Source organism: Pholis gunnellus (assembly GCF_910591455.1).
Source record: "Pholis gunnellus genome assembly, chromosome: 14".
Classification (NCBI taxonomy): domain Eukaryota; kingdom Metazoa; phylum Chordata; class Actinopteri; order Perciformes; family Pholidae; genus Pholis; species Pholis gunnellus.
In genome coordinates this window covers 15,053,558-15,077,840 of record NC_136541.1, presented here as the reverse complement: position 1 = coordinate 15,077,840, position 24,283 = coordinate 15,053,558, and the positions used below count along the sequence as shown (strand labels likewise).

General features: G+C 44.7%; 2 protein-coding genes across 3 annotated transcripts; both read left to right on the top strand.

Annotated features, from left to right (window-relative positions):
* Positions 1-347: 347 nt before the first annotated feature.
* On the top strand, positions 348-1,361 carry LOC306706086 (RING finger protein 228-like; the record flags this gene model as incomplete). Its single annotated transcript, XM_079172995.1, has 2 exons — positions 348-376; positions 692-1,361. 2 exons carry the CDS (start codon positions 348-350, stop codon positions 1,359-1,361), a joined length of 699 nt encoding a protein of 232 aa, XP_079029121.1.
* Positions 1,362-6,112: 4,751 nt separating this feature from the next.
* Positions 6,113-17,467, top strand: acsl3b (acyl-CoA synthetase long chain family member 3b). 2 transcript variants are annotated; one of them, XM_079173606.1, is made up of 15 exons: positions 6,113-6,283; positions 8,962-9,448; positions 10,070-10,247; positions 10,341-10,450; positions 10,639-10,777; positions 11,582-11,732; positions 11,928-12,051; positions 12,432-12,503; positions 12,657-12,796; positions 13,127-13,293; positions 13,424-13,498; positions 13,579-13,770; positions 14,020-14,134; positions 14,321-14,478; positions 14,690-17,467. In XM_079173606.1, exons 2-15 carry the CDS (start codon positions 9,098-9,100, stop codon positions 14,845-14,847), a joined length of 2,130 nt encoding a protein of 709 aa, XP_079029732.1. In that variant the 5' UTR covers positions 6,113-6,283; positions 8,962-9,097; the 3' UTR covers positions 14,848-17,467. The 2 variants fall into 2 exon arrangements, with proteins under 2 accessions (XP_079029732.1, XP_079029731.1); XM_079173605.1 differs by having other exon boundaries at positions 13,127-13,299.
* Positions 17,468-24,283: the final 6,816 nt, after the last annotated feature.

Below are 24,283 nucleotides of genomic sequence, written 5' to 3'. Positions count from 1 at the left end.
AGAATCACGTTGGTATTGAGCTATGGGAAGCTAAGGGACTTTGAAAGTGTGTGGACGATGAGGCCTCATAGCATGAAAGGCTGAGACAAATGCCTTTCCTGCATATCTTAAAGTTAAGCACGAATCACAGAAGGACAGCACATCAAACACAGAGACTGATATCTAGAATGGTAATTAGATGCAGCTGAGGGTGTCGCCGCTGATCGCACTGCTCGGCGCTGTCCACTGCTTGTGGTGCTGAAAAGCAAAGGGACAAAAAAAACAAGACACGATGCTCTTTATTGTCGCTGCGGGTGCTAAATTGTAATTATACGGTTACATAGGGCCAATAAATCCACCTTATACACATGACCCACACTTGTGACAAATCGACCAGGTGACACAGACCAGATTAGATAATCAATTTGAACAAGTCTATCGCCTGGATGGTTTTTGCTGTAAACTGGGTTTAGTTATGGTATTCAGCCTATAGTCTGTCCCTGTCCACGAGTTGTGCCCCGGGCCGGTGACGCAACAAGTCGCACAACCGGAATAATCCACGACAGCTGACTGGACTGACTCAAACCGGGAAATCCAGTTGTTGTTTTTTTCACTTAACAACGTTTTATTGCCATCCGGAAATAGTCCACAGTATGCTCATTCGTGTAAAAACAACAGGGTAGTGAAATACAGTTTCTGTATCCCCAATTAGACCCAACATGGCGGAGGCGGTCGCTACGGGAGGCGAGCGTGGCTCGGCTCCGCCTGACGGGACCGACTCGTCCCCCGGCGAGGACTACGAGTGCATAATCTGCTACAACTACTTCGACCTGGACCGCCACGTTCCCAAACTGCTGAGCTGCTCCCACACCTTCTGCCTCGAGTGCCTCAACGCTCTGCACTTCCGGGAGGGTCGAGGATGGAGAATCGGCTACCCCGTGTGTCGCCGCAGAACTCCGGTGCCGGAATATCGGGTTCGTAATCTACCCGACGACAGCGCGTTGACCGAGTCACTCCCGCTCGAAACGCGCGAGGCTGTGGACTCATCAAACACGGCTGTGCAGACAGGCTCAGCCGGCGTCTCTTCAGCCACTTCCCCAGAGAGCGACGCCGGCTGTCAGACGTGCAAACAAGTTGCGTTCATGACCGGCTGCGTGTGCGCCATCTTTTCTTTCTTGTCCATGGTGGTGCTCTTATTTCTGGGCCTCATCTTTGTGCATAACTTCGATAACACCGCGTGGCCCGTGGGCCCCATCTGTTTGTTTGTTGCCAGCGTCCTCGCCCTGGTCTCGCTCATTCTCACTTGGTTGGTGTGCACGTTGAGGTACCGGCCTGAAACTGACGCAAGCAACTTCGGCTCCTTCACATCTAACGCAATGTGATACACAAGCTTAGCATTTATTTGAGTGTGCACAAGCATCCTCGTGCCTTAGTCGGTGTTCGTGAACGCGGACGAATGTCTTGAATTTCGAAAAGCACATGTAAATAATAAAATCATTGATGACTGAATTCCGTGTAGCTGCTGCCAGACTTACTGGGCCATCGTTCATGTTATTATCTGGCTTATTATGACTTCAAATATCTGCTGTGAAAAAGGGCCTATTTTGACCTAAATGGGCGGTTGTATAGGAGCATTATGGCTTGCGCAAAACCTGGGTACAATCTAATGTAGTCCATAAAACATTTAAACTATATCTGCAGCATATAAGTGAACTACAACACAACACCTTTGGATACAGTGTGTGTGTGAATCTTCAATACCTTCCCGTATTGTTTGCTCTTCTTACCGAATGCATCTCTTGTATGCAACTCTATATTCTTTTCTATTTTCTATTTACTCCCTTTAAATGGAATGCAACTGTAATAATGTGCACATGCAGGCATGTCATGACAAATGCTTACGCTGACGGCTTAGAATCATTGAAAGAGCTCATTGACTTGTCTTGCTAATGGGAACGTTAGCAGACACTGACTTGAATAATTGTTTGTTTACAGCAGTATCCCTTCTCTCCTCCCACACTTGTTTCCATGCGCTGCGATTACACAACAGGCTTCATAAGGTGCTAAGAAACCATGCCCGCAGGTGTATATGTGTGTCTGCGTCAAGCTGGGCATGTGACTGGTTCATTATATTCTTCTTCTGCCACCGACATTACTAATAACGGGACCTATTCTGCCACAGAACCTGATTACACCATAACCACCTTTGTGTGATTACACCGACTCCCCGTGGTCGACCAGGTCAGCAGGGGATCCCGGGCCAATGACCCTGAGGGGACATGAGCCTTCACAAGATGAGAGAAATAACTTTGGGGTATAGAGGCCCAAAATAAGCAGTGTTGTAAAGTAGTGAGACAATGGAGGTGCAGAAGACCTCCTATGGGGTCTTAAATCATATGATGGGCTTAAGTTTGCTTTCCCAGTCATATAAACTGCAACAACATACTCCACTAACAACTTGTTCCACACACAGATCACTCTAAAAAAAAAAGAAAAGCCTCCTCACGGTCATTATTTTCTATCTATGAAAATCATAATGAGACTAACCCTGCTGTCAATTCTCTATAGCGTTGGGTTATTGGATCAGTTATGATACAAGAAGATGTCTCCATTATTTAGCTGAATCACAACAACACAGTGGGTATTTATCTCCACTTAGTGTTGTTTTAAGAGGCGACACTGGTCTGAGGAGTTAAGATCCATCTCTTTCAGGGCTCTCAAAGGGGCTCCTTCACTTGGCCATCCAGTCGGCGAGTAATGCCACTTAAATGCCCCCCGTGACAAAAGCTTGAGGAAAAAAAGAGGGGTGGCAGGCTTCCACTGGGAGCCACAGGCAACACTGTGTCTGGGGCAGGGGGCTTCATTTCACAGGCACTGCAGGGCTTAAAGTTAAAGATTACTTTGAAATCTGCATCCCCTGCCATCAAACTCTCCCGCTCTACAGCCCTCCCTCCCTCCTCCCTCCAGCCGTCACTCCCTCTCCCCGGAAAAAAATGAAAAGCTGTCGCCACAGAGCAGGGGATGAGTTGGGAGCAGATCCTCTTTGATGACAGAGAAGGATCCTTTTGTTCACTAATCCCCAAACAATCCCCCCCTCCCCTTTTCCCTATAAATCCAACTGGACGTCAAGGGGCTTCATAATCAGCCAAGGGCTCAAAAGTTATTAGTGTAGTTGTTTTACTTTCAAAGATTGGAATGTAGTGACGTCTTGTCGAGACACCTCTGTCAAAAGATCTTCTAATTTTGGTCTTTTCAGAGTTTGGAAGAGTCTTTGAGAGCAGTAAGAATTCTTAAAAGAAGCATATCATCAAGTAAACACCCAAACAAGTCACATGACACTGGACAGTGGTTGACATAGGTGGATCCTAAGGGAACAGCCATTAGCCACTGTGCATGCATGGTGTCAAGAAAGACGGGGTCACCCCAGAGACAGACGGTTCCAGGATATTTCCTTTCTTCCTGTGTCTTGCCTTTAAGTGTGTGCAAAGTGTGTCCTTGTGCAATTATCAGATTGGACACAGGAATTTCACAGAGCAGATGAAAGTGTTCCTTTTGCTCATAACATCTGCCCTCTGACGGTTTGTGTCCTATCAAGATGACCTCGAACATAGCCTGAGGAGAGCGATTATCACCACTCTGTATAAGCGCTCATGGCTTCGGTCATGTGATCACATGATGGCGTGCGTTTATGGGGAGGAAAAGGCACGACCTTGTGTGTTTGCATGCATGTGTTTGTCGAAACTATGTATGCACAGACATATGGCCTAACAAGCATGAGAAACACTCAACGGACTAGTGAGAAGGGATCAATGTGCAGGGTCAAAGTGGCAAACATGGCTTACCTAGCCATTTCACTTCTGTTGCGTAGCTCTTCAGATGTCAAAGAAGACGTTCCTCTGTCTAGAAGTGTTGGATCTTCTCTCTGTCAAGTTGAAACAAATAGCATTAAGACAGAGTGCAGTGCAAAAGCCCCCATGAAAGAAGTGTGCAATGACTCCATCTGGAGTATAAAAGAGGGATTGCATAAAATGAAAATACGAACCCTGTTTACATTTTTAAATGATGAATTCTATATAAAAATCTTATTTTGTTTGCTTGTTGTTTTTAAACCGCAGCCTCCTGCTGTCTCTCTATTCACTATGATTAACTAGTTCAGTTATAAAGTAGAGGTATGGGGACCAAAAAAAAGGAATAAAGCAAATGTAGTTTATTTTTAAATGTCCGTTTATCAGACATGGCCAAAACACAACGAAGTGCATTAAACCAAGAGATATTTTGTCGGACAGTTACTGTTAAGGGACCAGACTATATTGACTTTTCTACCATAACAGTATAACTGAGCTGCAGATGGCTCTATCAGCGATTGCAGGGAGAGAAACTGTTGTTCTATCAATCTGTGTATTCGATTTGTTTTGTTTTGGTGGATAAATTAAATCGTTATAGCTTTATGGGTGATCGTCCTCCCCCAGCGTCTTCACTGGCAGCCCCTCTTCCTCCATCTGTCTCCACAGCCCTCTTCCTCATCTGGTGCGCTGTCTTCGCCCTCGTCATCCTATATTTCATCCATTGTCTACGCGCCAAGGCCAAAAATAGTAGTTTGACAGACAGCTGGGAAGAAGGGAAACTTTCACCACATTGTAACTTCACCAGCAAATTGAGTGACAGCAGTGCAGATCTTACATCCCTGGAGTCAGCTACTCTTGTTGTCATGTTTGATTATGGTAAATCACCACAAAGCATCTCTATGTCTCTTCAATACAGTATATTGTATAAAAGTTATTGCAAGCACTAAAAGCTATATAGTGTGATACACAGTTGGGTATTACTTAATAAAATGAGGAAAACATACATTAGCACTACCGAAGGTTATTTTGCATTGGGAACGTACTCCTGAGGCAAACACATTACTGCAGTTTTGGACCTGTAGGTGAGAAACTGAACTTCATAACAACATAATGAAGTTTTTCAAATCGTTTTAAGACTATACATGGTCTATAATAACTTTGAATACCATCTCAATGAGTAGTATTTAAGTACTATCTGACTGAATGTATTTGATATAAATTGGGATTATATTGAATCATGTCGGGTGGTTGCAAACTAACTGGAGCTGAATTGTTTTGTAAATAATATTTTCTGTCGTCTGTTGTAGGCCTACTGGTATGGTAGGTATTCAAATACAATAAACTTATATTTGGAAATGTTGGTATGACATTGAAGTCTTTTCATTTCTGGTAAAGCTTTTTGTAACTATTGTTATAAAAAGATCCACATTCATTAAAACAAAATAAGTAGGCGGTATTATATATCAACCATCTGGCCTTTTCCTATTCCTTTCCCTTTATCTGACGTTTGTTTATTGTTTTTTGAAAGCAAGCCAACTACTGGGCTGCACCTTTCTGCAGCTTCTCACAGCTGGTTATATTTATATATATATTTATGAATGGTATGCCATTCTTAAATATAATGTGGGCAATAATTCAAGGAGCATTACATCAGTGCGGTACTTCAGGTCTACAGGCTGCAACTTTAGCCACTATCGCTAGCTAGGCTATAGACTAGTTTATAAACACTAGTCTATATAAATAGAGGGAAGTCAGAGTGGGGGTGTTTTTGGTTTTGCTCTTAAAACACTATCACGCCATTTCATTTCATACAAGGAGACGCGCGTGGGAAGACCCGCTGGTGACTGTATACTGCAGTCCCACACAGACTGATGAATTAGACGTAGCCTAGCTCGGCTATAACTTTCAGTTTTAGTTTCAGTTCATCTCTCGTGAACACACGTGTGCGCTCTGTCTCGCGCGTTCGTTGAAAAAATGCAGTTAATACTCAACAACTTGGAATAATCACGGAAGTGAATCCCAATAAACCGCGTTCAAACCTGGCCAGGCTGCCAGGTCGAATAACGGTTGACGCATACGGTGTTCACGAACCGTGAACCCGCGTGTCTCTCCCGGCTCATTTTGAGCCGAAGACTGACGGCCCCGACAGTTGTGAACGCTAGTAACCCCACTGACGTCCCTGCGCACCCAAGCACGCGCCACTTCCAGCGCTCCAATCGCTGACCGAGAAGTGTCCTGACGTCACTCCAAAGCTTCCGGACTGTTAGCACTGGCCAGGTGATGCTGAAATTTCGAATTCCACTTAATTTTTACATACGTTTAATAACAGACCAGCAGTTGTGATTTATAACCAAGCACATCCTGTTAACAGACTACATCAACACAATGTCAGATCACCGGTTACAAGGATAAAGAGACCCGATCCCGCAACGACGCAGGCGTAGCGGCTGAGAGAAGAGGTAAGAATGTATTGCTGCGTGAGCGCTCTGCAGATGTTGATGAGAGGGACTGGTCGTTACCGGTATGCTAACCACCGCGACACGTCGCGTTTAATGTGGCGTACTTTAGGTGCGAGTTCCACCTCTTGATTCTGAACTGAATTTGGACAAAGTGGCTGATTTGTAGCACACTAGCAGCGGGCCAGCAGCAGCTGCAGTGGTTAGCCGAAGCCCTGAATGCTAGCTACCCGGTATGCTAGCTGCTAGCGCGTCTTTGAGCTGTCCGCTAGATGCTAATGTTGATGCCGCTTCGCCGCTAGCATCGTGTAGCCTCAGAAACGCATACTGCGGAGTGAGGGAAATTCTGTCTATTAGCTGGTGTCTTCTTGCCCGGTTTGGGTTTGATAGCATCACACGTAATGTCTAGAATTGTGTACAGGTTATCATAACAGTACTGTGTTATGATCGTCTCTACCGCGAATCAAAGATAACGACTCACAAATCAAAACATTGTACACAAACATCTCCAGCGCTTCTCAAGGGACCGACACGGATAACATATTATAAACGTAAATAACAGTACAAGTAAAAGTACAACATGAAGCCTGTTTTAATAAAAGGCGACGCTTTATCCGATACAACGATGTAAATGATGAGATGGAGAAAATGCGTGAAATCATCACAAGATTCACGTCATAGCTACACATCCTGTTGTCCCGATTCTCATTCAGATACTGGCAATGTGGAATACAATGTATTATCAAATTATAGCTGGATAAAATCATTATGGGCTGTTATTGAGCTGAAAGCTGTAGTCATCTGTGGTGTTTATCTCCAAGTGTATTGGCAGAAAGCTCAGTTTTCTCCATTATTGAACTGTGTGTGAGTGTGAGTGTGAGTGTGAGTGTGAGTGTGAGTGTGTGTGTGTGTGATACCACTTTTATCACAATATGCATGTGGGCTTAAAGTCAGCTTTGTGGCAAATGCGCATAGATGGGTTGACATTACAATTATTGATACCTTAGTGATCCGAATATGTGGTCGGTTTATTATAACTGTGTGTCACAGGAATGTTAGTTTCTTATCCAATCAGCTTTTTGTGGTTCTCATCACGTGGCTCGTTGCTGTTGGAATAGCTGTTAGGAGCAAGTGTGCTGAACCTGTGTGACAAGTGTGATGTGCTGTTCTTTGTGCGTTTTCTCTGCCCGAATAAGTACAGTTGAATTGTGTCAGTTAGTCGTGGTATTTGAGTTGCTGCAGACAGGTGAAACATGTTCAACCTGCGAGACTGGGACGGTTTATGCAACGTGTATTCAAGCACTTCATAGTAAAGGCAGTTGCTGTCTGCATTCTTATAAAACACCTAACGAAATGTACAGAGAATCAAATTGCTTCTCTTACCTATTAGCTCTCTCTCTCTCTATATGTGTGTGTGTGTGTGTATATATATATATATATATATATATATATATATATATATATATATATATACACACACACACACACACACACACACACACACACACACACACACACACATTTTGTTTATAGATATGGGCAGACATACCTGTACTCTTTGATTGCATCCATGTGCACACACAAACATGCTGCTTTGAACAGTGAGAGGCGATTATATTATTGCCTGCTGTGTCATATTGTAACGGCCATAGTGTCACAGTCCTTACCGGAGCAGCACAAGAGTGTGGTGCAGTGCAGGTGATCAATGCTGGGTAGCCTAGTTTGACTCTCGCTGAGGATTTTCACGCTCTAACTGAAGTGAAATGTCTGCAAACGCGTCTCTCTTTTCACCGTAGAAATGTAGCATGTAAGAAGGAAAACAAATGTGTTCATCTCAATAAGAGCTACTCGTCTCGTATATGCATACATGTAGTATGACTAAGTAATATTGTGTCTTGTAGCTTGTGTTTGCATAAGGCCAGGTGCGGCCCACCTCGTCGGGCAGTGTTAGATTCTTCTCGGTGCTGTTACATTAGCCGGGCAGGTTACGCTAACCTCCCACATGACCTCTGGCTCCCTCATTGGAAGCAGCAGACTGAGTCACTGTCGCTAGTACAGGCTCACTGCAAATCACACTGTGGCCATAAGGGTGCACTAAGAATAGCTGAGCTCCAGGAGACGGTCAGAGAGTCCATCCAAAGGTTGTGGTAGTATAGCCAAACAAATGAGAGCAGTAACCAGTTTAACACGTGCTGTAATACTTTGCAAACATTAGTATACCTCGGGGTGTGAGTTGCAAGCTAGCAATGAGGCATAGAGAGGTGGTGTATAATTCCTGAAAATTAGAGAGGCAATGTTTTCTTGGTTGTGAAAGAAAATGGAAAATAATAAGCAGCAAATTAATCACATATCAGAGGCAATTCATGTTTTGTCTATAAACTAATTAACTAATCATTGCAGCACTATTATTATATGTTGTTGTTGTTGTTGTTGATAAGTGTCGCAGCGTCATGCTTTCTCCTTGGTGATGGGATCAACTAGGCCAGCGGATTTGGTGAAATAGATAGTGCTGACTGACAGCCGGCCTAAGAATAGTCAGAGATGTTGTTCAGGCAAGCTGGGATTCGTTTACCAGGAGGCAGGAGCACACATTTGATGCTTTGCGCAATGTTGCCAAATGTGCTGATGCGTCTTTTTATTCCAGACTATCCTTCTAAAAATGTTGTGCCTCTCTGTTGCAGGTCTGGTTGACTCGCTGCGCAAAAGAACCACCGTCAGCCTGTCTGTCGAAAAAATACATAAGGGACGGTGACGAGCGCAGCGCATCATTGCGTGTCCGGTTTGATTCATCTCCAGCACTGACTTCATCCTCCGAAGATGAAGCTGAAGGAGGATATGAACCCCCTGCTGCTGCAGGTCTTCCGCTCCGTCGTCTGGGTGTACTCGGTCATCACCTTCATACCCTGGTACTTCTTCTCCGGGGCCGGCGACAACTTGGAACGGGCTCGCCGGATCAAGGCGTGCTCGGTCAGCGGACACCCGGCGGGGCCTTACAGGGCCGTCAACAGCCAAGAGAAGCTGGCGGCGTGGCTGCACCCCAAGGTGGACACCCTGGACAAGATGTTTGAGTATGCTGCGAGTCGGTTTCCGAAGAGAGACTGTCTGGGCACTAGGGAGGTGCTCAGTGAGGAGGATGAGCTCCAGCCCAACGGCAAGGTCTTCAAGAAGGTTAGAGACCTGTTCCTGTTCCTTTGGCAAACATGCAACAGATTATGCATCACCTTCATCCTTTTTTTTTTTTCTTTTTTAAAAATGGTTTGGTCTGTTGTCAGGATACAGCCAAGTCAGTGGGTGGTTCTGCTCATCACCCGTAGGTGCAGAACTGTATAGGAAAAGCTTTAGGTGAATCCGAGGGACTACAGGATGTTAGCTTGTGACGGAGACGTCTGCCACTGTGCACAGTGTGAGAGGAATGTGGGTGGAAGAGCAGCAGCAGCGTTAACGGCTGAAGAGTCTCCTCATTAACGCCTGTTGTGGCTTCAAAAGCCCTGTAGATGGCGCTAACTGACTGCGTATGAAGAGCGATGTGTCGGTAACAACAGATTAAATAGTGAATATTGCACATTACCTTTTATTGTATTGTGACACAGATAAACAGTGCTCATATTCATTTCCAACGGCGTAAATACCACAGGCTCCTAAAATCATTCAAGCACTCTCTTCATATTTGTCATATTGACACATACCAGGCCTTTTGAATGTATTTACATGCATCAGTTTCCATGTTGTTTGGTGTAGTATTTGGAAATAATCCTGAACATTGCATATCACCTTTTTGTGTGTTTTTAGGTAATACTAGGAAACTATAACTGGCTGTCGTACGAGGAAACCTACGAGGCGGCAAAGAATTTCGGCAGCGGCCTGGCGGCGCTCGGCCAGACGCCTCAGTGCAACATCGCCATCTTCTGTGAGACCCGAGCAGAGTGGATGGTGGCAGCGCTAGCCTGCTTCATGTACAATTTCCCACGTGAGTGGCAGGAAAGACAAAACACGTGTGTATTCATGCGGTCTCCGACCTACAGTACAGGACTTGAGACTTAACCGGCTTTACGTTTGACAGTTGTGACCCTGTATTCCACTCTCGGACCCACGGCCATCGCGCACGGCCTGAACGAGACGGAGATCACGCACATCATCACGAGCAAAGACCTGCTCCAGAGCCGTCTCAAGGTACCTGCTTTGCTGTCGCCATCTGTCTCCGTGATGTGCTTAAAATTCTCTGGATTGCCGGTTGTTCATTGTGTGTAGCATTAGGGCTTGATCATGAAGCTCGGTTCTTATTTGCATGATTACTTCTCCCCCTCTCGCTCGCCTTTCTCCCTCCCTCCCTCCCTCCCACACCCAACTCCACGTGCCAGGCCATAGTCTGTGATATGCCGAGACTGCAGTACATCATTGTAGTCGACAGTAAACCCACGAGCTGGCCGAACATTCCCAGAGGCATCATGGTCTACAGCATGGATGCTGTGAAGGAGATGGGATCCAAGCCTGACAACAGTGAGTGTCTGAGCGCTGTGATTAAAAAGGTTTTTCTAATTTTGTCGGGCAAATGGGAAGTGAAGGCTTAATACAAAGCCAACACCCTGATGTGTAATTGGAGTGGTGCGCTGTGCATAACAGAGTCAGGAAGAGGTCAAATAAAACACTTTCCAAACACCCAACGTCCCAATGACATTGGTCGACTTTTTAGGGAAATCAGTGGAAACTGAAATTCTGTTTATATGGCAACTATCTCTTGAGCCACGTTTATGATTTTCCTTTTACCAAATGGAACACGCAATATACCGTTTATGTGAAATATTTTTCTAAATTCATTTTAGCCGAGTTTCCTTTCGCAATCACATAGAAAGCAAGAATTACATGGAAGATATCAATAATTTGCGTTATGATTAATTGAAAGAGGGTCTCAGGCTAAAAAAACATTATGAATCATCTTCTGCTTAGTCAATAATTTATTCGGCAGAAAAATAAGCTTTTTAGTTTTTTTTTAATTTCATTCACAATAAAACACCCGTGGCTTCGGTTTGTTCGAGCAAAACGCTTAACTTAATTCCTCTCTGACGTTTTATAGACTAAATGATAAATTGAGAAAATAATCAATATATATAAAGTGACAATGAAAACAGTTGTTAGTGGCAGCCAATTATTCAGACCCTGTCACAACATACAGCTGTTTGAAAAGCATCTTTTTACATCTCTGTACTTTAGTGAGCAGAGACTTCTTCATGCGAACTTATTATTACGGTTAATAATGGTGTTATTACCGTGGGATCCATTTCCTCTGTTCTCCTGCCTCTGCAGTAGCTGTAGACCGCAGACAGTCAGAGTCCTCGGACATCGCGGTCATCATGTACACCAGCGGCTCCACAGGCATCCCCAAGGGTGTCATGATCTCCCATGGCAACATCATTGCTGGCATCACTGGCATGGCTGAGCGACTCCCTAACCTCAAGTATGCCAATACCAGATTCACTTCCTCTCCTTTCCCTGTGTTCTGCAACTCTCCAAATCTCCTACTGTTTCTGAAATACATACAATATCACATCTTTCCTCACACACACACACACACGCGTAATTACCACCACCTCACTGTGTTCTCTTCTGTGTCTATTGCTGAAACTAACCTGCAATGTTTCTGTGCCGGCAGTGAGACGGACACGTATATTGGCTACCTGCCGTTAGCGCACGTTTTGGAGCTCAGCGCTGAACTTGTGTGCGTCTCTCACGGCTGTCGCATCGGCTACTCCTCCCCTCAGACTCTAGCTGACCAGGTCAGTGTATAAAAGTACACACGCGCACACATACACACACACACACACACACACCTCGTGGACAGCATATGTTGTATGCGGTGCCTGATTTGAACGTTGTTGCGCAGTTGTTTTGGGGAGGGGTGCGTACCCAGACTCACCAGGAGGTGTCAGTACGTAATAAGAGGGAAGGGTACTCGAGAACAAGTGCCGGTACCGAACCCATTTCAGGCACAGTGTGTCACATTTATTGCTGAGACGTAGGTGCTCTGTATATCCAGCTGAGATGAAAATTATCAATCACGTATTTTAGCTTTTTATAGTGCCCTCTAAAAAAATGTCTAACTTGACTGATTTGACCTGTTTTTTTCACATTAGTTAAATTTGTTTTATCTTCGCAGTCTACTAAGATAAAGAAGGGCAGTAAAGGGGACACCAGTGTGCTGAAACCTACTCTCATGGCTGCTGTACCAGTAAGTCCTTTTTATTTCAAAAAACCCATCAGTCCAAATGTATTAGTAACATGGCCCCCAACTAACATTATTATTAAACTACAGTAAACGCTAAAGAGCCACAGAGTATGGACTTAAACGGTCACTGAGAGCTTTCCCACCCGATGCGTTTAGGAGATCATGGATCGAATCTACAAGAATGTGATGACCAAAGTAGAGGAGATGAGCAAACTCCAGAAGACGCTCTTTGTGCTGGCTTACAACTACAAGATGGAGCAGATCTCCAAGGGCTACAGCACGCCTCTCTGTGACAGGTAAAAAAAAAAACACTTGTTATATTCCTGATGACACGAGCGGAGACGTTAGCGAATATTAACCCGTGTTACTACTTGGCTAAACATAACCTAGTGTGAACTCCCGTCAACGCGGAGTCTCGACAAAAGGTGTCGGAAATCCTTCTCTAGCATATGTGAATCAGTGCTGTGTTTGCACGGGGGATTCTTTTGTAGAAGTCAACATCTGGATGCTGTGTAGATTCATCAACTTTATAAAAGTTGTTGTTGTTGTTGTTGGAGTCTCCGCCACCCCTCACTCATCATCTCCTCGCTGTGTATTTCTGTTTGCGTCCTCCTCCTCCCCCACAGTCTGGTGTTCAAACGGGTGCGTGCGCTCCTGGGAGGGAACATGCGGGTTCTGCTTTCTGGCGGAGCTCCGCTCTCCGCCGCCACACAGCACTTCATGAACATCTGCCTGTGCTGCCCTGTGGGGCAGGGCTACGGCCTGACGGAGACCTGTGGAGCCGGCACCATCAGTGAGAGTAAGAGAGGGGATATCTAATGTCAAACAGCAGCTGTTTTTTTTTGCTACCCTTTGGGAAAATGAACAGACTAGCAAAAGAAGTTGATTTGTAGTCATTGCCTTAATATTTTTTTTTTTTACAGTTTGGGACTACAGCACAGGGCGGGTTGGTGCTCCACTGGTTTGCTCAGAGATCACGCTGAAGGACTGGGAGGAGGGTGAGTCAACTGGCAACACGCCAACTTCAGAGAAGGCAACAAGTGCATAGATATTCTAATCAGGTCTGTGTCTCCCCTAGGTGGTTACTACAGCACAGACAAGCCCAACCCCCGGGGGGAAATTTTGATCGGCGGTCCGAATGTCACGATGGGTTACTACAAAAACGAAACCAAGAACCGGGAGGACTTTTTTGTGGACGAGCGCGGCCAGAGATGGTTCTGCACGGGAGACATTGGAGAGTTCTACCCCGACGGATGCCTTAAGATCATCGGTACGAGACAATTCAAACAAGTGTGTGTGTGTGTGTGTGTGTGTGTGTGTGTGTGTGTGTGTGTGTGTGTGTGTGTGTGTGTGTGTGTGTGTGTGTGTGTGTGTGTGTGTGTGTGTGTGTGTGTGTGTGTGTGTGTGTGTGTGTGTGTGTGTGTGTGTGTGTGTGTGTGTGTGTGTGTGTGTGTGTGTGTGTGTGTGTTGCACAAGCGTGACACGTATTAGGATTGTGACGCGTGTTCTACCCCAACAGACCGTAAGAAGGACCTGGTGAAATTGCAGGCAGGCGAGTACGTCTCTCTAGGAAAGGTGGAGGCTGTTTTGAAGAACTGCTCACTCATAGACAACATCTGTGCCTATGCCAACAGGTGAAATCCTCTCTCAATCAATTTCTTCCAGACTTCCAGTTCCTATTTTTAAATTCAGGCTCACCAAAGCACACCAACATTCCAGCCAGTGTTTTTTTTTTTTTCCCTTGAATTTCTGTTTTCTTGCTAATAGCGGGATAAAAAAAACAACTAAAGTTGTGGACTCTTTTTGTGCTCATTCTTCAGTGACCAGTCGTATGTGATAAGCTTCGTGGTGCCCAACCACAAGCAGCTAATGGGGCTGGCGGAGCAGTTGCAGGTGAGGGGCACATGGGAGGACATGTGCAACAACTCCCAGGTGGAGAAAGAGGTCCTACGCATCATTACCGAGGCCGCTATCTCAGGTAGGGGGAAACGAAGCCCGTCCGTCCTCTTTGTCTGATTTTAAAGCCTCCCCAACGAAACCAAAGCGATGGTCACAACTTGACAGTTCAGATCGGATGCGACGGCGTCTGCCTTGCACCCAGACTTGCGCGCTGTGTTAATGCTGTAAATGTCACTCTAACTTGTGATTCTGCTCTCTCTCTCTCTCTCTCTCTCTCTCCCGCGAACCAGCACAAATGGAGCGATTTGAGATCCCCAAGAAGATCCGTCTGAGTGCTGAGCCCTGGACGCCGGAGACCGGGTTGGTCACCGACGCATTCAAACTGAAACGCAAGGAGCTCAAAACACACTACCAAGACGACATTGAGAGGATGTACGGTGGAAAATAACACAAACAAACACACTCCAAACAACATGTGTGTATATATATATATATATATACACATATACTTGCACACATACACAAGGAGCTCAGAAGCCACTATACTTGGAATACTTGTAGAGGAGTTATACTTTAGATACAAGGTAACAAACACCCATTATTACAGACACGTAAGAGCGCCTCATGCACAGCCTCAGCTTCCATATGACCAGCTTCGATCAAAAGAAGGGGGGGAAAAAAAAAAACACTCTTCAATCCAGCTTCATGCTCTCTGTCGAGACCAAAAGGCAGAAGGTCCCTCACAGACAACTGAACCGGCCGGACGTGGACACACTCTCCGTTCCCCTTTGATGGATTTAGACCTTTTGAGTTGCTACGACAACCGTGAATGGCACACAAAGTCGGACGTCTGCGTGACTCGGAGCGAAACAAAATGTCAGGCTAGACGTATATCTAGATCAATGTCAGCGCGCCCTCTTTGTTGCTTCTCCCCCCCCCCCCCCCCCAGCAGCTCGGCATGGTCGTGGACTTGTGGTGCAGATACCTGGCGGCATGAGCCTGACGGAGGGATCATACCTGTGCTTTAAGTAACGGTCAGGTTGGAATCAATGCAGGGATCTCTATTATCTTTTTTCTAATGTTGTCACTATGTTTTCTTCATGTTTGGTTTGTCAGCTTTGAAGCCCATTGACGAGTATTTCTGTGTGTGTGAGGAATCGTTGTTGCAAAGCCACGAGAGATTGAGCATCAAGATGTTTTTTAATGACCGTTTCCTAATGTTGTTTTATGTTTGTAACATTCTGAGGGTTTTTACTTTTTTCATCGTCCTGTTTTTTGTATTGCCAATTTGTTTATGCTGATGTACTTTAATGAGCTTTGTTTACAAGCTTTTTTTCTTGGTTATCTTTTCCGCCCTTTTTTCTGTCCGTTGTCCCAAAGTTTGCACATTTTATTGTGCGTTTACTGACTCTTGAAGCGATCCAGTCTTCAGTCCCCTCTGCTCGCTGCCTTTGCTGCAGGGTCAGTCGTAACAGGCATCCATTGGGACTGTTTCCCATCCCTGCTCTTTTATTTTTTTGTTTACCTTCGCAGCCCCTGGATGCATCCTAACCCGTGTCTTATTGGTTATTTTGTTGGTTCATTGACATACCGTAGCGCTGCCGCGTATTCCTCCAGTCATGACCAATGCACTGTATGGATGTCTCCAAGGAAACTTTGCCCAGCTTGGATAAATAGTTACATTAGTTAGCCCAGTTACATTTTGGCACAACTGTACATGTTCTCTTGTTTTTGCCATAGGTCTAGTTACTGTTACTTTTGTCTTTTTTTTTTACTTATGATTATGAACTACAAAATGAATGTGCAATATTTATACACAAATTTTAAACTCAATTATATAGGAAGGAAAAAAAAAACATACTTACAGCCGCCCCTCCGTAGTGTATGAATGTTTAGGCCTTTTGCTCATATGGGACGTCCTGTAGGAAAACAAGCATATGAATAAAGAAGAAGGTGGTAGAGAGACACTGTGCTTAACAATGTAAAGTCCTTGAATGATGTAATGTGTTTTTAATAAGACTGTAAAGTGGGAAAAAAAACATACTTGGCATTGTAGAAATTGCATGCTGAAAAGTGTGCAACAGCACCAAAACACTTGAATATGTATTTGAGAGAGAAATGAGAGGATCGCACTCCAGTCGAACTGAAGAAATTCCTTATAAATACACTTCCTGTTGAATTGTAAGTACAGAGCATAAAAGTCACCGGACCTCATAGAGAGCAGATTGCATTTCTGTGTCTTTAATTTGGTTTTGCTGTATGATACTGTATGTTCAATGTATATAAAAGGGTGGACTGCCATTCTTTTGATCTCCTGTATGACGTACACATTAACTACTATGTTGTACTTGCTGAACTGTTTGATATTCTCTTTAGGTTAATGGGCAGAAGATGATAAAGTGTTTTTGTAAGGGCGACGTCTCTCCCACGGCTCTCAGAATGCAAATCTTGCGTTGCTTGTTCTGAAGGCATTTAGCGTTAATAATGATACATTCAGGTACTCTTAACTACTTCTCCTATCAGATGTCTACTAGCTCAATGTACAAGGGTTAATTTAGCATTTAAGAAAAAAAAATGGACGGGTACTATCATAATGCCGTTCCTCCCTTCCAGTTCTTTTTCCCTGACATTTCAGTGGAAAGTCAGTAGCTTACTGTGCTGTTTGCTGCTTTTCCTCTGCCTGACTAGAGGTGGCTATAGTTGCCTTCTAACACGCGTGAGCTGTCTTCGGGGGGTCTTAAGAATGTGAAGCACTCCCCGTGTTTGGTTGATGGCACACAAACGCCGTGTCCTGCTACACCCATTTCAACTATAGCGGCAAGGCCGAGACAGCGGGCGGTGCAAAGACCACTCCTGTTGTAAATAGGTTGAGAGGGGAGGGGTGAGCAATGGTTTGAGTTCATTCATACTACCAGTAATTGTACAGGTGTGAAGTCTCCTGTCAACATATTTAATAATCTCTGTTACCGACCAGTTTTTTGTGGTTAAGTGGCCCTGCGAGCAGGACTACTGCAAGTGTCTCCTTCCTTATTTATTTGTGATTTGGCCTTGACGATAATGTAATGAAATAAAAATGAGTTTGTGTTGTAATTACTGCTGGTATTTGTGTGTTCAACACCTGAACGCAGTTCTGCGAGGCACAACGTGTGACTGATACGATCAGCAGCTCGATTAGAATCATCCTGAAACCAGAGTTTCTATGGCAACAAAAGGCCTGTGCGTGCGTGTTTGAGTGAATGTGGTTTGTGAAAGACTTGTGCGGTTCGCGGACGCATACGGAACATACAGTCCTTGGAGTCAACCTTCAATCACAGCTAGTAAACAGAGGATTATTTTTTTATATCCTTTCAGAGTCGCAGACTATCGTTGACCGTCAGACGTGTGAAATCATTCGGTTTATTAGAGGAAGAAGTGTGTGAATTTAACTAGGATGAAGATAATCAATTAAACTTGAATGTTTTTCCCTGCATCTTACATCAAGAGCACATCTGCAACTAACCATTCTCATTATTTCCTCAATCAAATGTTTGGTCCATAAAATGTCAGATAATATAGATAATTACCCATCGCAGTTTCCCACAGCCCAATTTGACATATCTACATTGCTTGTTTTTTCTGACCAAGGTCCGAAACACAAAGATATTCAGTTTACTATCATAGAAGACCAAGTAAACCAGCAACTATCCACATTGGAGAAGCTTGAATGAGAGAATTCTTGGTATTTCGAACCTTCAGAAATTACAAAAGTGTAAGATAATTAATTGTTTATCAAAATTGAGCAGAACTTAGTTTTCTTTCAATGGACTAGTTATTTCAGCTGTAATCAGCAATTGTTCTTACTTTGACTCTTTGATTTGTTGCGTCATAATCGGCTTCATTTTGAGGCTAATAAGGGTTTGATTAAGCAGTGGACACAAATGAATATGAATATAATATATATACAAGTTGTATAAGTTACATCGTGAATATATAAAGCTTACAGTGCCGCATAAATTCTGCACTTGGGCGTGAAATACAGATTACAATGTATATTAAACTGCAATACATATTAAAAAGAAATCAAAGCTGAACTGAACCTTTACAGTATTTGAGAAGGAAAACATTAACCAACCTCTCGCATAAAAGCAAACTGAAAAGACTTGTTTAAAGTCCTGCATGACGGTTCTGTTTGATTTGAAATTAAATGCAAAAAGCGGTGCAAACAGTAGCCGTAAGACCACAGAGAGATGAGCGATTCTTCTAGCCCCTCCTCTCTCCTCTCCTCTCCTCTCCTCTCCGGTCTATCCGTCCAACCCTATGGGACCGGAGAGTGCGTCAGAGGCATAATGCTCCCTTCATTAGCCCACTGATTCTGACGCAGACACATACACACTGAGTGCCTCTGCCACAAAGACAACAACAACAGCACCAAGCAGCCAGAAACTGTGAAGGACATCTTCCATATTGTTTGAATGTGGTTCTGTGTGTGTGTGTGTGTGTGTGTGTGTGTGTGTGTGTGTGTGTGTGTGTGTGTGTGTGTGTGTGTGTGTGTGTCTCTCTCTCTGTGATATATTTTCTTTGCTCTCTGACACTTTATTCCAACTTTTTCTCTCTCTCTCTCTCTCTTCCTCTCTCTCTCGCGCCTCCCTTTTGCCTCTTCCTGTCTACTTATGACTCAGAAGTGCGCAAAAAACTTTTATCTGTGCTTGTGCTTTATGCGCACCCTCCGGTGTGAGCCAATAAACCATATTGGAGTTTACCCAAGGATGAGAGGAGCTGAACCGGAGTCGCCTCATCACTCTGGAGAGGTGGGCGGTAGCTGGAGAAAACTGATAATAATTACATCTGAGGCTGAGAGATGGTGGCACAGCGAGGACTGGGACTGAGGTATGACACTGGACTGTTTGAACTATTTGTAAGACACTCTAAAGGTACAGTATAGGCTTGGTCCATCCCTACAAACTCATATTGTGTGGTGAAGCACTGTTCAAACACGCCGAACCGAAAGGCATCCGAAGGTCCCAAATATGTTGTGTTGAAATACAGAAAAGGAGCTACTTAGGGGACGTTTAAGGATAACCCCATCACCTAATTGGAAAATGAGTGAATGCAATCTTTGGTTGACCGTCTTCCCCATATCGTGCCCCCCTCCTGCTGATTTTGTTTTTGACAAGCTGACCTTTGGCTGCGCTCAGTATCACTGGCTGGCACACGCCCCAGCTTAGCTGAGCTGGGTCATCATGGATGTGAGGGCCAACGTGGAGGTGGGAAAGTTGTGTGACGTCTGGCAATGAGCTTTGAGCAGAGAGGGAGAGGGGAGGGAGGGGGTAAAGATGGAGAGGCAGAGGGAGAGGCAACCGATATGTCTGGGCGATGACTCACCGATGCTGGGTATTTATAGAATCAGGAGGGGGGGGGGGGGGGGGGGGGGGTGCGGAGGTGGAGGAACGAGGGGGCAAGCGGTTTGGGAGGAAGCCAGGACAGCATCATCGCACCGCTGACAGGGAGTGGTGGAGGGAGAGACGGAGACCGCAGGGATGAAGCACCGGAGAAGAAAAGGAGGGAGACGAGAAAAAGGGGGGGGGGGGGGGGAGACAGGGATGGTGGGAGGTGACAAAGCAGAGGAGGAGGTTTAGAAAACAGGCAAAGTGGAGGAGAGGAAGGGAGGAGTGGAAGGGCGGATGTATGAGACTGAGCATAATGGAAAAGATGAAGAAGTTGAACTGTCAAGTAAAGGAGGGGAGACAAAAATAGAACAGCATTCACATGAGAAAGAGCATATTTAAAAAAGATTCTCAGTCGAAGAAAACAATCTTGCTGGGCGTGCCACACTGCAGAGACACAATCAGAACATGTGGACATGCATAAGAATTGGGCACATTGGGTTTTGAATAAAGCAACAAATATGCAATATCTCTATCCGAGCTATGATGAATATATACTTACACGTTTGCAAAAACACACACTTCCCTGCGGCCTCGCATCCAGACGATGGCTAGATGGAGTCATGCAGAGGAGGACAGGAGAGGTGGAGGTCTTTAGTGAACATAAAAATCACCACGGTTGCCTAGACACTGTATATTTTCAAGTAACACATAAGGCTGTTACACGCACAGCCAATTAGGGAGACGAAAAGACCACAATCCAATTAGAGAGGCACTGTTTGGAGCTTTACGACGCATGAATGTGATTGTGATGAATTTGTATAAAGTTCATGCTGCAAATATGTACATTATTACAAGCACATTCAGTTTCTCATTCCGCTCTCTTCATTGACAAGATTGAAAAACACACATCCTGCCTCTGCCTCTGAAGTGCGTCACGCTGCATCCCTGAGCATAGACACCAACATAATCTCTGCATGTGTGCTCGTATACACATGGGGGGGGGGGGGGGGGGGGGGGGGGAGCAGACGAGCGCACAAGCACTGTCGGTTTGTTAAAAAAGGGATGAGTCAGAGCACCAAGGTGAACACTCGCAGCCGTTAATATGTACAGGGGGGTGGAGGATAATAATAATGAGAGGAATGGAGGTTGACAGGTCGGTGGGAGGCAGAGGGGGAAAAGAAGCTGAAACTGAAGATAAGTTCAGGAAAGACAGGAGAGAAGGAGAGAAGGAGAGAAGGAGAGAGAGAGAATCTAGTTTGTGTGAGCCACAGATGTGACTGAAATAGCGACTGTATTAGAGTTTAGCTTACATGCTTTCATATTTGAAAATGGAGAAAATGTTTACAATTTTAAATTTAAATGAAAATGTTCAAGATTGCCACTTTAAGAATGGAAGTTCGGGGGGTTGTTAAGATCTCTGAACACAAACACAGGCATTTCCAGTTATTCTGGTTGATAAGCCCTCTGTTCAGGTTAAAGGTAGGCGACGCTTTCATGGGAATTTATGAGGTCACAAATCTCCATCTACCAATAACAATGACACAGGTGTAATTTGTATCGCCCCATCGCAGGTGCAACACGCTAACAGCAGACTCAGGAAGATGTCAATCAATCACAGTCGATACACGCCCAACAAATCCTAAGTGGTCTAATCACTAAGTCACTCCCAGTCTTTCCTGTCACCGACTAAATAAGAGTAAATAAGTGTAAATAAGAGATAAAGGATTTTCTCTTTCTTGCCAAGTTAAATGATAAGACGGATACCATGCTGTGGTGTGTTATCAATCTTACTCATTGAACTCTCAGCGAGAGAAGGCCGCACACGTGTCCCAAATGTCAAACTCTTCCAGATGAAATCAAAAGATGCCCATTAGTGGAAGATAGGGGCTCAGCCGGTGAACTCAGTCTCAGTTATACAGAGATATGAAACACACTCCCACAGGTTTTCGTGGACATGTGCCCTTTTCAAATAAGGCCATGCTTGTTTCAAATCTCCACCTTCATTCCCTTCATATACACTCCTTCGGTTTTCTTGTTGCTCAAGACAGCACACTTCTATCCCGATGTCTGCTCCACATTGCAACCCCTAATCAGCCCATCTCTGTTCCCTGGCTGAAACCACCTGCCTGCTGCAGACAAGGGCCAAGGCTTTGACCACAGTAATTGGTGCAAAGGAGTGAGATGAGCCGGATGGGTACAACAGAGGGGAGACGTAATGAATGCAAGCCACTAACGAAAATGTCCAGCTTAAAAGAAAGGAAGCGACTAATGGAGGAGAGGTGGCGGATGCCAACCTGTGGGAAGACGTGATGGAAGCAGAGGAGAGGCTGAGAGGCAGCGTCACCATGGAGACGGCGGTTGAGAAGAAGGTGAGCCATGACAACGGGCGTGCCGTGTCCCCCCCCCCCCCCCCCCCCCCCCCCTCCGCCTCATGACTGGTTGATGGGGGGGTGAAGAGGTGAGGAGGAAGAGGAAAACAAACAAAGGAGCGGGAGAAGAACGACCACATGTGGCCTTGATGCCTCTCTCTCTCTCTCTTTCATGGTGATCATCGCATCTTTTCTTTCTTTTGTTCGCAAGTTGATCATGTTTGAATGTCACGTCAATTAAAAGAAAAAAATCCAGGGTTGAAACGATGAAGCGTTTGCAGCTCTTTAACGTTGGTTGGTTGAATCACAAGTCCTTGAGCTGATGAAGTGTCAAATCAAGAATCTGAACACAACCCGAGATTCAGCTTTTTAAGACTCTCTGTGTGTGTGTGTGTGTGTGTGTGTGTGTGTGTGTGTGTGTGTGTGTGTGTGTGTGTGTGTGTGTGTGTGTGTGTGTGTGTGTGTGTGTGTGTGTGTGTTTGTGTGTGTTTTGCAGTTAGCTGTGAACATGTGAACAAATGGGCGTGTGCTTTTGTGCCATTGTGACGCAAACAAGCCGAGCTGATATCATTCTCGCTCCGCAGCTCTGATTGACATGTGGATAAACAGCAGCTGGGTCCCCAATCTGCTGTGGGTTTAGAGACCGGAGAGAAGGAGGGAGGTAGATAGTGGCAGATGATTTGTATACAATGATCAAAGAGACAAAATTATACAAATGGTGTTTTGGAGGGGGGGGGGGGGGGATTATAAAATGCTAATATGGATCTGGCTGAATGTGTTCAAACCATTCACTGAAACAATTGCGCTCTGTGGCAGCGAGCTCGATGTAAAATACCACTGTGTAACCAACAGAAGCAGAGAGGACAGCTCGTGTCATCAATACTGCCAATTAATAATGCAATAAATATAGTCTGGTTTGAAGAGGAAGAGAGAGAGAGTTAAATAAAATCATGTATACCAGGAAACCAATGAGAGAGTAAGAGTGGCACTAAGGACTCTTCATCTAATTACTCTGATTTTCCCTCCATCCTGCTGCAATTCTCATCAATCAATAGAGAGAAAGAGAGAGAGACAGAGAGAGAAGGGGATGTAGCAGTACCAATAACTAGAAATGTTTCTCCTGTTATATATATATATATATATATATATATATATGAAATAACTGCGTGGGTGTGTATGGAACGATGCACAGAGACAGCACGTCACAAGCCCCGTAGAGGAATCAGCCAGTGAATCTTCCCCCGCCAGGAACCTGCTGGGATTTGAGTTTAAAAACTCATGATCCATTAATCCTCATAGTGCCCAGGGGGCTGATGTAACTTACACAATAATGGATTAAAAAAATTAACAGACAGAACAGACATCCGGAAATTTAGATATGCTGAGACTCCACACAAAGATGGATCCATGAAATGCCTTCATGGCATTTTAATTCTACTTTATTCAGTGAAATGTGAACAACGGTATTTGGAAAAATCTCCTCTGACGCACACTTTGCCACATTGTAGACTGAGTATTGTGCTGGTACTGTGCTGGTGCTTCATCAGAACCTCTGAATACTTCTTCCACTACTAGATGTATACATACATCATGCCCATCCAAGGCTTTTTTTCCTCACTGATCCATTGCTTAAACATCGCAACAGCCATATGACAAGTTATTTCTGACTGAGACACAATAAAACAAACGTCCGTGTTTCTACACTTGAGTGTGCTCCTGACTGCAAATGGATACAACCCACAGATTAAAGGGCTCTTGCGCTGGGCAAATATTATCTTAATCTTTCCAAGAAGTGTGATGTTTTCATCAGTTACCTGGATATAAAATGAGCTGAACAATTAAATTCATCTTTAAATAGCCCTTGTGCGCTTGTTCATTTTCAGTAAAGATTGATTGCAGACGATGAGCACATTCTATTATCCATCTGTTAATGGGCACGCAAGAGAATGTACCCTTTGCACGATTGATACTACACAGCGTGCCGGCTGCCGTGCCCTCTAGAAGTTGATGCCGGGCCTCAGGGTGCACGGTTCTGTTCTGAATGGAGAGATGTGATGTCAGAGCGGTGATGCTGTGGGATTATACAACACATCTTACAAACAACACCACGCCTCTCTTTCTGACAGTCTCTCAATCTGTGATTCATATT